At 38.1% G+C, this 14,128-nt stretch overlaps 1 protein-coding gene across 1 annotated transcript in view; it reads left to right on the forward strand.

Moving 5' to 3' along the window:
• Positions 1-6,561, forward strand: part of LOC148020050 (chitinase 2-like) — a 93,311-nt gene extending 86,750 nt beyond the window's left edge. The window contains exons 2-3 of the mRNA XM_087699646.1: positions 5,486-5,696; positions 5,727-6,561. Of these exons, the coding sequence (XP_087555772.1) occupies positions 5,486-5,696; positions 5,727-6,561 (1,046 nt within the window). The remainder of the gene's footprint in view (positions 1-5,485; positions 5,697-5,726) is intronic.
• Positions 6,562-14,128: the final 7,567 nt, after the last annotated feature.

Genomic DNA, 14,128 nt, shown 5'->3' on the forward strand with positions numbered 1-14,128 from the left:
GGAGATGTCTCCTAGCTAGTTGTAACATGGACATCAAGCTCCTCTTCATAGACTTTGGCTCCCACACTATCGGGGGTAGTGTGCTTAGCCACAAATCATGGGGGTTTTTGAGAATGAGCAAGACAAAAGATAAGATAGAAGAAAAATCGGCAACCGATTATAGGATATCTTTGGTTTAGAGAACGAATCGCCAAACATTCGAAAGTCTAAAATACAAGTTTTGCCACATATTCTATACCGTGAAAGTATACATTAGCTCTTAAAATCATCTATGACTTGGACCTTGGTCCCTCTACCTCCTTGATAGTCAGTAATTAGTTGCAAATCACTGCACAAGAAGCTCAAACCTGATGGTACAATCAACAAGTACAAAGCCCACACCTAGTATCTTGAGGTTTTGAAGTACTAGAAATCTTGCATTACAAGAGTACCTTCTCTTTACATGTACTTTTTTTCATGCCTACTCAGTTCCATCTGCTTTTACATCATGTAGATGTTAAGACTACATTTCTCCATGGTCATCTAGAAGAGGAAATCTACATGTCCCAATCTCTTTATTTTGTAGATCCAAAATTTTCTTCTTAAAAGAGCCCCATATGATTTAAAACAAGAACCCAAAGAATGGTATATGTATAAACATGCCCATTTAATACACCATGGCTTTTGGAGGCTCAACATTGATCATAACATTTATATTCTTATGCAAGGCAACACTATCATCATCTTAGGAATTTATATTGATGACATTCCCATCCTGGAAAACTTACTAATGTAATGTCAAAAGATAAATCCATAACATCCTCACAATTTACAATTACCGACTATGGCCTTATGCATTATTGTCATTGAAAATTTTATATAGTAATTTTTTTGACTTCTATAAACACTCATAAGCACTTGTGGGTATCTATATGCCTATAATAACCTATTTAAAGCCATGTAATAGATCTATCACTATTGAATACTACCTTTAACTAATGTAGATCATTAAGATGTCTTTAAGATGCACATGAGTAATTGTGGTGAGGGATATATTAGTAGCTAAATGGCATTTTTTATGAAATCATTGTGGCCATTGTAGCAGTCAAGGCTCCCTAAATGGGGTTAGGATCACCAATGGGTGCAAAGTTATGTTGAATACTACCTTTACAATCATGATGTCTTCAAATTCCACATATATCATTGTAATGAGGGATATAATAGTAGCTAAAATGTGTTTTTTATGACATCATTGTGGCCATTTCACGTATCACTATGGAATACTACCCTTAACTAATGTAGATTATCAAGATGTCTTCAAACTTCACCAGAGTAATTGTAATGAGGAATATATTAGTAGATAAAGGGCATTTTTAATGAAATCATTGTAGCCATTGCAGCAGTCAAGGTTCCCTAAATGGGATCAAGACCACTAGGGGGTGTGCAAAGTTCCATGCCAAGCTTGGTTGTGCACCACTCTAGAGTCTTTAGTAGTAGGGGAGGGTCATGTCACTATGATCCTACTACCTCATCCAACATTTGACTTTTTTCTTGTCAGGAATTGAACATGGTTAATTCAATGCAAGGATAATCAAACATTGATGAGATGCATTGCCTATAGTCTTTCATCCTCTCATGAAATGAATTGGGGATAAAATGAAAAGTTTAAATAATTGGGATAAGAGGGATTACCATGGGCAATCAATGACTTATTCATTTTCCACTTACCTCCATTTACAAAGGATTTAGTCTCTTCAATCCTCAAGCACAACTAATCAAAATTAGGGATAAAATGAATTGCTTATTGATAGAGAATTTTCAAACAAGTTGCTTCTCAATAGAACCTTGGAAGAGCCAATTTAGATAGTCATTTGAATGAATCAAGTCTTTCAACAAATTAAATGTCTCATGAACATTGGGATATTTGGTTCTTAAAATGTCTCACATACATTGAGATATCGAATTCTTAAACCTCCAAACAAATGGAATAAGGCTTAGTAAGTGGCTAAGATGAGTTACCTCTTCTCATTGATTTGCATCAATGAGTTACCTCTTCATTGATTTGTCAAATGACTTGGTGCATCAATTTCAATCAAATTCCATCCTTTAGATGATCAAGAGCTGATGAAGATTCCTTCTCCAATGATTCTCAAGACATCTCCATGCTCAAAATGAAGAAATTTAGCCTTAAGGCTTAAAACCCCCAAATCAGGGTTTCATTGAAGCTTCAAAACTTCAAGAATGTTCCTATGCTTAAATCCTTGCTCAATGCTCACATTAGATTGTTATATAGAGTACTTTGCTAAAGATTAGAAGCTTTGCTTCAAAATTTGATCAAGCTTTAAGCAAATCTTTCAAGTACCTTGCTATCCATAAAGTTCTTGAAGAGAATATGCTTAAATATGAGAGGGAAAATGGTCAATCCTTGCAAATGGCTAGCCTTGAGTGTGGTAGAGTTGAAATATAATCAAAAGTTGAAAATATCACTGAAGATTTGAGAGCTGGGAATTAAATTCATGGCTTCCTTGTTTGTCTTGTGAGAAAGCCCGTAGTGGGTGGCGGGAAGAGAAAATGGCTCAATCTTGGCCCAAGAATTTCCCATAAGTAAAGAAGAGTAGTCATTGAAGGCTTTGAGGAAATAACCCCCTTCAAATTTGAGAAATTCCAAGCATGAAACACTATTATCCAATATTTGCCATATTTAGAGCTTGGGAGAAAGGATAAAATGGCTAAAGGAATAGAAGTAGGCCTTCAATCTCATCAAGAGTGATGGCCTTTGTAGCTAGAAAGAATAGAGATAAAAAAAAGGTCAATTTGTGGAATATTCATGAAGATATTTGTTGCTACCCACCTTAAGAATCAATGGAAATTGCACTTGGGGATATGCTACACACATGGACTAGAACACCAATGACATGGTACTCTTCTACAAGCTAGTGGCGTGTAGAATTCCATTCTACAAGCCAATGTGTACCACATTGGTGTTGCGAATTGAACTCTTAGATGCACTCGTTTTCATCGTGCAACCATATCAATTGCTCACCATATGCATCCTTGGGCCTCAATGCATATGCAGCTCTCTACACCTTACTCTCCTTACAAGAGTAGACAAAAGCTTATCTATGCACTTGTTCACATCATATCCCAATTGTAAAGATTCATATGGTGATGAATCAATTGACTATGATGATGGGTAGCACCCTCTTGAGATTCTAAGAAATAACAATGTCAAACATCATGTGTTTTATTAGGCTTAACTTGGGACATTTCAAACTCACCAATATGGCAGTTAAAATCTAGGGTCACGATGTATTTAATAACTTTGATAATAACTCACCAATATGGTAGTTAAAATCTAGGGTCATGATGTATTTAATAACTTTGCTAATTTTATAGTTGGTTTCTTTTCTATTAGTATCACTTTGACATCGATTTTTTAAAATGCAATTGACACTCCAATTTGGATTTTAATTAAAACTTTGATATGTGTCTCTTTGTCCTATTTGTATTTGACATATAAAAGGATGTTAATGAACCTCTATGCGTGTGTGCATGTGCGTGCATGCGTGCGCATGCACACGCGTGCGTGCGTGCGTGCGTGCGTGCGTGCGTGCGTGTGTGTGTGTGTGTGTGTGTGTGTGTGTGTGTATCCCACGACCTAATTAACAAGCCTCTAGAAACCCAAAAAATTTCTACTTTTGTTCCACTTGTAACTTGAACAATGAAAATGAGGAGAGATATCAGAGCTAGGTATGTGAGGAAGATAAGTGACGTATTTTAGGATATTCAAATGTGATAGGATAGAGCTCCTAGTCATGCATGGATTAGGTTTTGTAATGCTAAAAGTAACTCTAAACTTGCAAAATGAGCTCCCCTAGTTCTAATACATGTTGAAAATTCAAATAGACATCAAACTACAAACTAAAATGGACACATCTTGCAAGTACAATATGAGAGAATGAGAGCAAAACCTAGAGAACTAGAATGCTTATTTATTCAAAATTTGATGCCTTCTTTATAGGAAAACATAAATGTAATGAGAACCAAACTAGCTATCAAGAAAACAACCATTTCCAAAAGCACTCAATATCAAACTATTCCACCAAACTTGGCTGGCCTTTTCCATCATAATGGGGATAGTTGCTATGCTACTAACTTTCCATTAGCTAAAACAAGGATAACTTCAATAGTAAGGAAATGTTCAAGAATCAAGGAGAATCTTATGGATCATAGTACTAAAAAACCCTCAAACACACATGGTGGATTGTGCAATCATTTATCCATCCCTAAATTAAATTTGTTAGTATTTTTCTATATGCATAATTAATGATGGTGACTCATAACTCATAGCAGTTCACAAATGCAAGAAAAAGAGATATAACTTTCTCATGTTGGAAAATAAAATAGAAATAAGCCGTCTGAATCTTGAAGCTTGCATGATAAGGTGTGGTCACAAACAAGAGAATTGAATGTTGGAGAAAAAAAAAATCGAGAAGAATTTTCGACATGCATATGTCTTTAACTAAAAACATTTATTGACCAACTAATTGTTTTTGTCTTTAGCTCCCAGTGCACTAATTGTTGGATGACATCTAGGGTGAAAAATCTTCCATGACAACCATCCTTATCATTTAGCAAAATTGTTTTATGTATTCTCTTAGTTGACATCGAAGAAAGTAGTTGCAACTTTCTCATAATTGTACAATACAACAAGGATATTGGACATTCCAGAGTCCATGACAAGGGTGGTTTGAAACAAGTTTGAAACACACATTGGTGAGAGAAGTACCATTGTAAGAGCATCCAAGAAGGCTCATATGTGGGGACATATTTGTTGGGGATTCAAGAAGGTCTCCTCCAGTAGTTGCAGGTATGCACAATCACAAAGGCCAAGGATTTAAATCTCTAAGGAGATATTGGCAATACCTTTGGTCATAGAAGGGTTAAAAGAGAAGGGCTAGCGGCCACTAAACCATAGCATGATTTGTTTCTTTCTTTGTTTGTTGGACCATCTTCTCGAGTACATCGAGGCGAGAGATGAGAGGCCATGTCATGAGTAATATAAGCGTCTTCACAATGCATTAATCATTCTGGATGCCTCTCACTTGTGCGCGGATGGTCGACCTGCACGATGAGACCCGCCATATCCCGTTCATATGCTTCTTTCTTCTTCGTCCTTAGCTTCTGCGCCTGCTTGATCAGCTCTATCAGAGTGGGCGGCCCTGGTAATTAAGCTCTCTTCTAATCATGATAGCCCAGCAGTTCTCATACGTTGATTTTCCATCTCTTTCTAATCTACTTCAGTGAGGGATATCTGTGATCTAATCGAATCATAATCAATACTGTATATGCTTCCGACCCATCGACTGTCAAATGATTTCAATCAAATCGTCGTCGGCCCACTTGCCGCCATTGTACTTATCCAATCATACGTCCATCCTTGTTCTTAATTCGGGGTTTAGCATGATCATTGTTTAAGCAAGTTTTTGATCCGTTTTACCTGCAGCGCTTCATCATGCCAATCCGTGTATGATCACGTACACCTCCAAGGTGGGCGATACATGCAAGACTATAAGCGAATCTCATCACATACCTATGGGAAGGTTCGAGTCATGGAATCCCACGATTGAATGTTACAGCTCCAATAGCAATAGATCCTCCTATAAGCTCTTGACCGAGGGTCAAACGCTTTGCATTCCAAGCCCTCTCGTTAATAGGTTTGCCAACCTTGCCTCATCTCACAAAAGCCCAAGCAATAGACCAGTATTTAGAGAATATATTGGAGCTATCTTCAATGGTGTCACCTTCGATGATTTGCCCATAAACCCTGATGTTGAGTTCCATTTTATACTAGCATTTGCTCTTGACTATAGCCCGGATGCATCTAGACCTACTAATGGTCACTTCTATGTCAACTGGGATGAAGATCATCTCAACCCAAACACTGTCGAATCCATCAAGAACAAGCATTCAAATGTGAGAGTGCTCCTAAGCTTAGGTGGAGACACGCTCAACAATGGCCACAAAGCTCAATTCAACCCTTCTTCTGTGTCATCTTGGGTTGACAATGCAGTAGCTTCTCTCACAAGCATCATAAATCATTTCCATCTCGATGGAATAGACATCGATTATGAGCATTTTGATGAATCGAACAAACAGGACTTTGCTTCTTGCATAGGAGAATTGATCTTTAATCTCAAGAAACAAAACACCATTTCCATAGCTTCAATTGCTCCATATGATGAGCTAGGGCCTTATTACACTTACTTGTGGGAAAAATACAATAATATCATAGACTATGTTAATTTCCAATTCTATACTTATGATCGAGATACTAGCCCTTCACAATTTGTAAAGTACTATAATAAAGTGGCCTCTACTTATGAGGGGGGTAAAATCATGGCGAGCTTTAGCACAGAACATCACGTTGGTGTGGATCCGGAGAATGCTTTATTAGGTTGCAAGATTCTCAAAGCAAATGGTAATCTTCCAGGTATCTTCATATTCAGTGCAGATGACTCCTATGCTTCAGATGCCAAGTTTAAATATGAACAAGAAGCACAAACAATACTAACTCAATGACATAGCTTCTACACCAACATTACTTGTAGCATTACCAATGATGAATACTTGTATAGCTCTATTAGAATGTGCAATAAGAAATCATTTTTATTGTTGAATACTCTTGTCATCACACAAGCATCTTATAGATGTTTCTTGTACATAGCTAATTTGTTTCTCCAATTACTATCTCTTATCCAGAATTGTTATGTATTCTATACCATTTTCCTTATCCATATTGCATTTTATTGTCCTTCATTTAAGTATCAAATTACATATTCATTACCATCTCATGATTTGCGATATTTGGCATGAAAGCATCATTTTCTCGTACAAAGATTAGATATGTTAAAATGAAGCTTAGAGCTTCACAAATGAGTGTTGTACAAATATTAGTATCATACTAAAATGTATCTTAGTGCTTCTCACATGAATTTTGTACTAAGATAAGGGCAAGATGTCATTGCATAAGAGATTAGCAATGTATTAAAGCCATGTACCTAAAAATAGCTTCTATGATTTATATGTGTTAATACAAACAATATAGTTTGTAAAGTAAAGAAAAGGGACTACATGAAAGTGACCTAAGTTTTTACATTTAAATTCAACACAATATTCTTCATCAAAAAGTTTCTAGAAATGATAGTAGAGAATGGCAGAAAATTGGCATGCTAATTTCAATATGTTTGCAAGTATCATGGCTATACAACTTGGATTGTTTTCCACCAAGGACTCTACAAATCGACCACTTGCATATTGCTAAAATCTACAATTTAAATACATTTTTCAATGCTTAAAGTGCCTCTGGCATGGCCCTTGTTCCATGTTATCATCAATGATTCTACAATTTTTTATTTGGATGGGCATCACTTGCTAGGAGATGGTTCTTTTGAAGCATGATTTTAACCCCACTCTTTGTGTCTAACTAGTACCATTAGACTCTATAAGATGAAGCATAGATGCAATTGGTAGTCTTGCTTTTAAGGGAACATCTATAATCACATTAATAAGTATGTTTAATGGTGCACATCATTTTTAAAATGATGTAAATGTGCCTATACACACATTTATTAGTGTAACTGTAGACATAGCTAGCTCTACATAGTTGCATCAATTGGATATTTTTAGTCACATTAAAAAGTATGTTTAATGGTGCACATAATTTTAAAAATGACGTAAATGTGCCTATACATACATTTATTAGTGCAATTGTAGACAAAGCTAGCTCAACATAGTTGCATCAAATGAGATGTTTTTATCTCCATAAGTTGTCTTTTTAGACTTGGATTAATCCTTGTGAAGCTCCTCTTCTTCAAATATGGCCCTTCAAACAAGCTCATAGGAATAGATTCTTAGTTGAAGATAAGGGCATGATCTTAGTTCTTATGTAGGGCATGAATGATGCCATATATGATGTAATTATCCCATTTGTATCACCCAACTTATGTTTGCCTCTATAAGATGCATCAATGTAGCTCACTCAAACCGTGTGAGCATGTGAGTTTAGCATAAGAGCATATGAGAGTTGATTGACAAGTTGTATGAGCTTGAAGATGAATAAGAGATTCATTTTCTTTCATTTTTAATAGAATTTTTATCATTTTGTCTATATTTGCTTTGCATCTTTGCATCTAGCCTCATGCATTTATGTCATGGTTATTTTTGAGTTCCAGCTATCAACAATCGCATGATGTGGGGACTTGCTTGATTTGCTGCACCAAACATACACCATACACACAAGAGAAAGCTTACTCAAGAACACAAGAAGAGAGATGGAGGCCAAAACATTTTCCTGCTGGTTTCTTCTTCTTTATCCTCTCACAATACAATGTACATAAAGTATAGATAAGATACAACATAAAGGCAAGTAGCCTACTAAGTCAAATAGTTGCATAACTGATTATACTGATCGATTGGCCCTATAACAAACTAAATATAATAAGTGATAAGTCAGTGGACCATGTGAGGATCATAATGACCACAAACGTGCTAAGTGTAGATGTGCCGACCCATCATTAATGTCTACGTGTGTTGAGATTGCCATTTCAACACTCCCCCTCAAGCTCAACTGTATCTCTGCAACTCTAAGTAAGCTTCAAAAGTTTTGAAGCTTCTCTACACACCTTTGTAAAAATGTCAATGATGTGATCCTATGTGCTAACATATGCCAAGTTAATCTCTCCTACAAGTTTCTTATCTCTCACAAAGTGGTAATGCACCTCAATGTGTTTTGTCCTGGCATGGAACATTGGGTTCCTAGCTAGTTCTATGCTGCTCATGTTCTCACACTGAATGACAAGTGGACCATCTCCTAGCACATCCAAATCACCCAATAACTTTTTCAGCCATACCACATCACATGCTACCATAGCAACACCTCTATACTTAGCCTCTATACTTGATAAATCAAGTGTAGGTTGATTTTTGCTTCTCCATGTGACTGCTACACTACCACGAGAAAATATGAGTCCACTGGTAGATCTTCTTGTTGAGAGAGGTAGAGACAAAGACAGAGAGAAGGGTTGGAGCAACAGTGAGAAGCCATACGCTCACACCCATTTCTTCATATTCCATAACCCATATAACTAAAGTGAATACAACACCCTAAGGCTTGTAAGACCATTCACACCAGGTATAGGCTAAGTCTAAAGTCATCGACTTATTTAATGTCCACATGTAGTACAGCGAGGCAAGCTAAGTGTCGTGTACACACAACCTAAAGATAGTAGAGCTGAGCTTGAAGTCTTAACACTCCCCCTCAAGCTCAAGAAAACATCTGTACACCAAGCAGCTGTCTAAAAAAACTGAACTTATCTTTACCCAAAGACTTGATAAATATATATGCAATGTATTCATCAGTCTTCACATGCATGAGATCTACTCTCCCTGCAAGAACCATCTCTCTGATAAAGTGGTAGTGTAACTCAATATGTTTAGTCCTAGCATGGTATATTGGATTCGTTTCCAGGAATACATTACTGAGATTGTCACATAACAAGGTCATTGGAGCATCCACCTGTATGTCCAAATTAGCCATTAGCTTGAACAACCATGCAATCTCACATGTTGCCAATGCAGCACCCCTGTACTCAGCCTCAGTAGGACAATGCAACCGTAGGTTGCTTCTTGCTCCTCTAGCCTGATCATTCTGCTTCCAAAGCCAAAAGCATAACCACTCATAGATCTGCGATCATATGAGCATCGTGCCCAATCTACATCTGTGTATCCAACCAATGTCAAGGGCTTATCTTTCACATAGAATATCCCATAATCTATAGTGGACTTCTCATAATCCACCTAACAACATCCAAATGTGGATTTCTGGGCTTTTGCATGAACTGACTTATGAGCCCAACAACATAACTCAAATCCAGCCTAATGATAGTTAAGTAGATCAGACTACCAACCATTTGCTTGTACATAGTCACATCATCAATTTCAGCTCCAGTGCTAATGTCTAACTTGATATTTTGATCAAGAGGTGTATCCAGTGGTTTACATTCAGCCATGCCATATTTTTTAGCATTTCCATGGCATAGTGTTTCTACATCAGCCCATAAACCTTTTTCAGGTTTAATCACCTCAATACCCAAGAAATACCTCACCTTCACCTAGGTCTTTCATGTCAAATTCAGATTTCAGCATCTGCATAACATGCTGTATCCCCAAGTCATCATCACCTATGATTATCAAGTCATCAACATAGATGACTAGCACTACCAAGCTATCTTTTTCGTAAATAGACTGTGATCAACCCTTGCCAATAGTAAATCCCAAACTCTGCAAGTAATTATTGATCCTTGCATGCCAAGTTCTCAGAGCCTATTTTAGCCCATACAACACTTTTTTTAGTTTGCATACATAATGCTGAAAATCAGGGTGTACATACCCTTCATGTTGATCAATATAAATATCCTCTGCTAAATCACCATTGAGAAACACATTCTTCAGGTCCATCTGTTGCAATTTCCAACCTTTAGTAGCAGCCAATGCGATCATTGTTCGTATGACAGTTGCCATCTTGGCAACAGGGCTAAATGTTTCCTCATAGTCTAACCCATACTGCTGAGTATATCCTTTAGCAACCAACCTGGATTTGTACCTCTCTACACTTTCGTCCATTTAATCTTGTAGACCCATTTGCAACCAATGGTCTTCTTTCCTTCTGGTAGTGGTACAAGATCCCATGTTCTATTTTAAACCAAAGCATCTATTTCCTCATCCATAGCTATGCACCAATTCTTATCCATCACTGCTTTAGCAAATGTAGCAAGCTCTTTGACCTATGTCACCTTTGTCATATAAGCAAAATGCTTCATAGAAAAACCACTATAAGGCAGCCTATCCATAGGGTACTTGACTCTCTGTGAGCGTCTAAGTTGTGGTGCACTACTTGATTCCCCTCTCTCATGAGGCATAATATACATGTTCTGCCTAGTGCTAGGCATATACACAATCAAAATACCAAGCTCACTGTCTAGACTATTAGCTGAGTCATAGCCTGAAGTCATCCTTCCAGGTGTCATCACACCAGATGTATCATTAAGGACTTTTTCTTTACTTTTCTATCCATCACATCATATCTCCCTCTCACTAACATAGTGGTGTCAGTGGACAGTGTGAGCCAGAGCTCTGTAATCTCCATGTCCATGGAGATACCATCATACCACTAGGGCCTATCAATGCATTATTCTAGTGCAAATCAACTGTAGATACATGTGTAAAAGGCATATCTGATGGCACTACAGTCGGTGATGCATATTGAGAAGCCATCTCATCAAAGATAACGTCTCTACTAACTAGTATCTCTTGAGTAGAGGGATCATAGAATTTATATGCCTTCTTTTCCTGCAAATAACCAATAAAGACACACTTATGTGCTTTTAGATCTAGCTTCTTCCTCTTCTCATTAGGTATGTATACATAAGCAAGTGTAGAGGCGATCAATCGTCAAGACCCACGGACCGCTTATTGTTTCAAGCGTTCCAAGCTGAGCACCTATGGCTACCTCTCACATAGCCAATGCACTCTCCATCTCTACAAGTGGAGTGAGATTACCTCCATGCCCGATCAAGTTATCTCCTCTCCCGAGCACTCCAGTAGCCCCACGATCCAAGTGCAAGCTTCAAGTGAGCTCCATCCTCAAGCTCCATTTCCATGAGCAAGAGAAGAGAAGAGAAGCGAAGAGAAGAGAAGAGAAGAGAAGAGAAGATGGAGAGCTTCTCTACCACGGTCCCTCACCCTCACACACTCACTCCCTCACACTCTCACACTCCCTCTCTCAAGCACAAGCTCAAGTAAGAAGAAGAAGAAGAAGAAGAAGAAGAAGAAGAAGAGAGCTACTTTTGGACACACACAAGAATGAGCTTCTCATTCACTTTTTAACTTTATATACAAAATCCTAAATCCCTTTTGGGGGGTCATCCCTGTCTCCCCTTTTCTTCATGACCATGCCCTTTTTCCCATTGTCCTCGTATCTTACTAGCTTCATTCCTATCGCCCATCTACCTTTACAATTTGCATAGGTGAGAGCCCAGTGCTCTTAAAATAAATCATGGTGCACCTTGCGCTCTTTTACAAAAGTATTAACTTGTGCTTTTTCTTGTGCGCCTCTCCTTGATTTAGGATTTTTTCACACTTCTTTTGTTTCCATATTTTTCATGGCACGCCTTCATCTTCTGTTCCACTTTTTCCTTGGCATTGTCTTCCGCTTTAGATTTTCCAGATTTTCTAGCTTATTCATATGAAGGTTAACATTATCCCCCTCCCAGATGAGGCATCAGTACCATGGCACTCGTTGTCCTAGGTAGCAAGCTCTGGCATGCATCGAAGACGTGGGTGGAAGGGACTACTGTGGTTTGCCTTGGAGGAGTTTTGGTGGTGGTGCGGATGAAGGTCGGCGGGGGCACGTTGTTGGCTTCGTTCGCTTGTGATAGGGTTGTTGGAGTTGGTGATAGGGTTGTTATTTGTTGGGGATTACACTCATGGTTGGCACAAGTGTTGGTGTTCTAGGGATTTTGTGGGCAATGATTCTTTGGTGGGCTTGCAAGTTGATAAAGGATAAGAATTCAGAGTAGAGTGTTGATGATGAACTGATGGTACTTTCATTGGAGTCTTCAATACCTACACAATTGAAAACCTCTCACATGTGGTCTCTCCCTAGGGGTAGTGCTAGCCTTCTTATCGTGCACAAGACATAGTTTAATTAGTTTGGGAGACATGTCGAACTCTAAACTAAGAGCATTGCCTACACTTGAGGACCCAAACTGTGTATATATTGTGGTATAGATATTATGTGAGTGTAGTGCATACTTAGATATTACGTAGTTGGAAGACTATTGGTCTGGTTCCTCGTAGCAGTGGATGGATGAAGCAAGGGTTCGATGGGGTGAAAATACTTGTCGATGGTGAGGAGAAGTACACTTGAAGGATTTTTGAGACATCATTTGTGATTTTGACAATATAATGTAGCATAATTGAGGTCATTGATGCCCAAGTTTTTAGTAGCTGGTGGCTACATGTATTGTTTGAAGAGCACGGTGTACTTTCCATGGTCTTTCGTGCCTTGCTCACCACTATTGATTGCAATCATACTGAGATGGAGTGTGAAAAAGAATCATGCAAATGGATCAGGGTGACAGGTCTAACCATAGACAAGACAAGCTCCCTAGGTATGTCCTGCCCTTGATGTTCCCTGAACAATTGCAGGGGATGTGTAGAGGGCTAGGGGACTAGGAACGGAGCCAATCGATTAAGGTCATTGGACGTACCTAATTTGAGGACCCCTAGGTGCTGTGATGTGATCGTGAGTGCTTTTCTTTTTCTTCTTCTTCTTCTTTTCTCTTTTTTTTCTTTTTGGGGATAAAATGAATACAAGCAATGCAATATATTGAGGTTATTTACAAAGATGATTGTGTTACTAGCCTCGATGCTAGAGGAACAATTGTTGAGATGGAGAGATACACTTGAGATTTTGCAAACCTCTTTGTAACATGTGAGACATCGGTACAATTTGAGGTAGCAACTGGAGTGAACTGTGCATGGACAAGGAATAGAGCATCTGGCAAATTAAATCCTGTTTAATGAAGAAACATTTGTCATTGCTGAGAGCGTGGCTCCTACCTGGATGTAGAGTTCGGCCAAGGAAGAAAGAGTAGCTGATGACTATACTTTGGGCCATGCTCAAATGCAATGTGTGCTTTCTACAAGGGTGATTTTCTCTTCGTGTGGGGATTCTGTCATGGCTCTTTGTTCTTGGCATTTCTGTTGCTTTCTCCATAATAGTTCTTTGTGGGGTTGATGGTCTTTTGGGGACTTGGACATTGAATGCTTTCATACAATGACCTATGGTGTCCTGCATTCACTTTTAGCAACTCGTGAGAGTACATGCAAGTCATATGCTCCCACCATAATGAGCAAGTGCAGCTCAAAAAGACATCACTTATCTGAATCCCACAATGTTGACTTCGATTCATATTACATGTGCTTGATTATCATTTCTTGTGTGTGTGTGCTAGCTTTTCTTCTTTTAGTATTATTTATACACAGTCACAAAACACATTGTTTATTTATATACATTTTTATAGAT

The sequence above is a fragment of the Lygodium microphyllum genome, chromosome 19, assembly GCF_053477565.2.
Source record: "Lygodium microphyllum isolate KBCC chromosome 19, Lygodium_microphyllum_v1.1.10, whole genome shotgun sequence".
In the NCBI taxonomy this organism is placed as follows: Eukaryota; Viridiplantae; Streptophyta; class Polypodiopsida; order Schizaeales; family Lygodiaceae; genus Lygodium; species Lygodium microphyllum.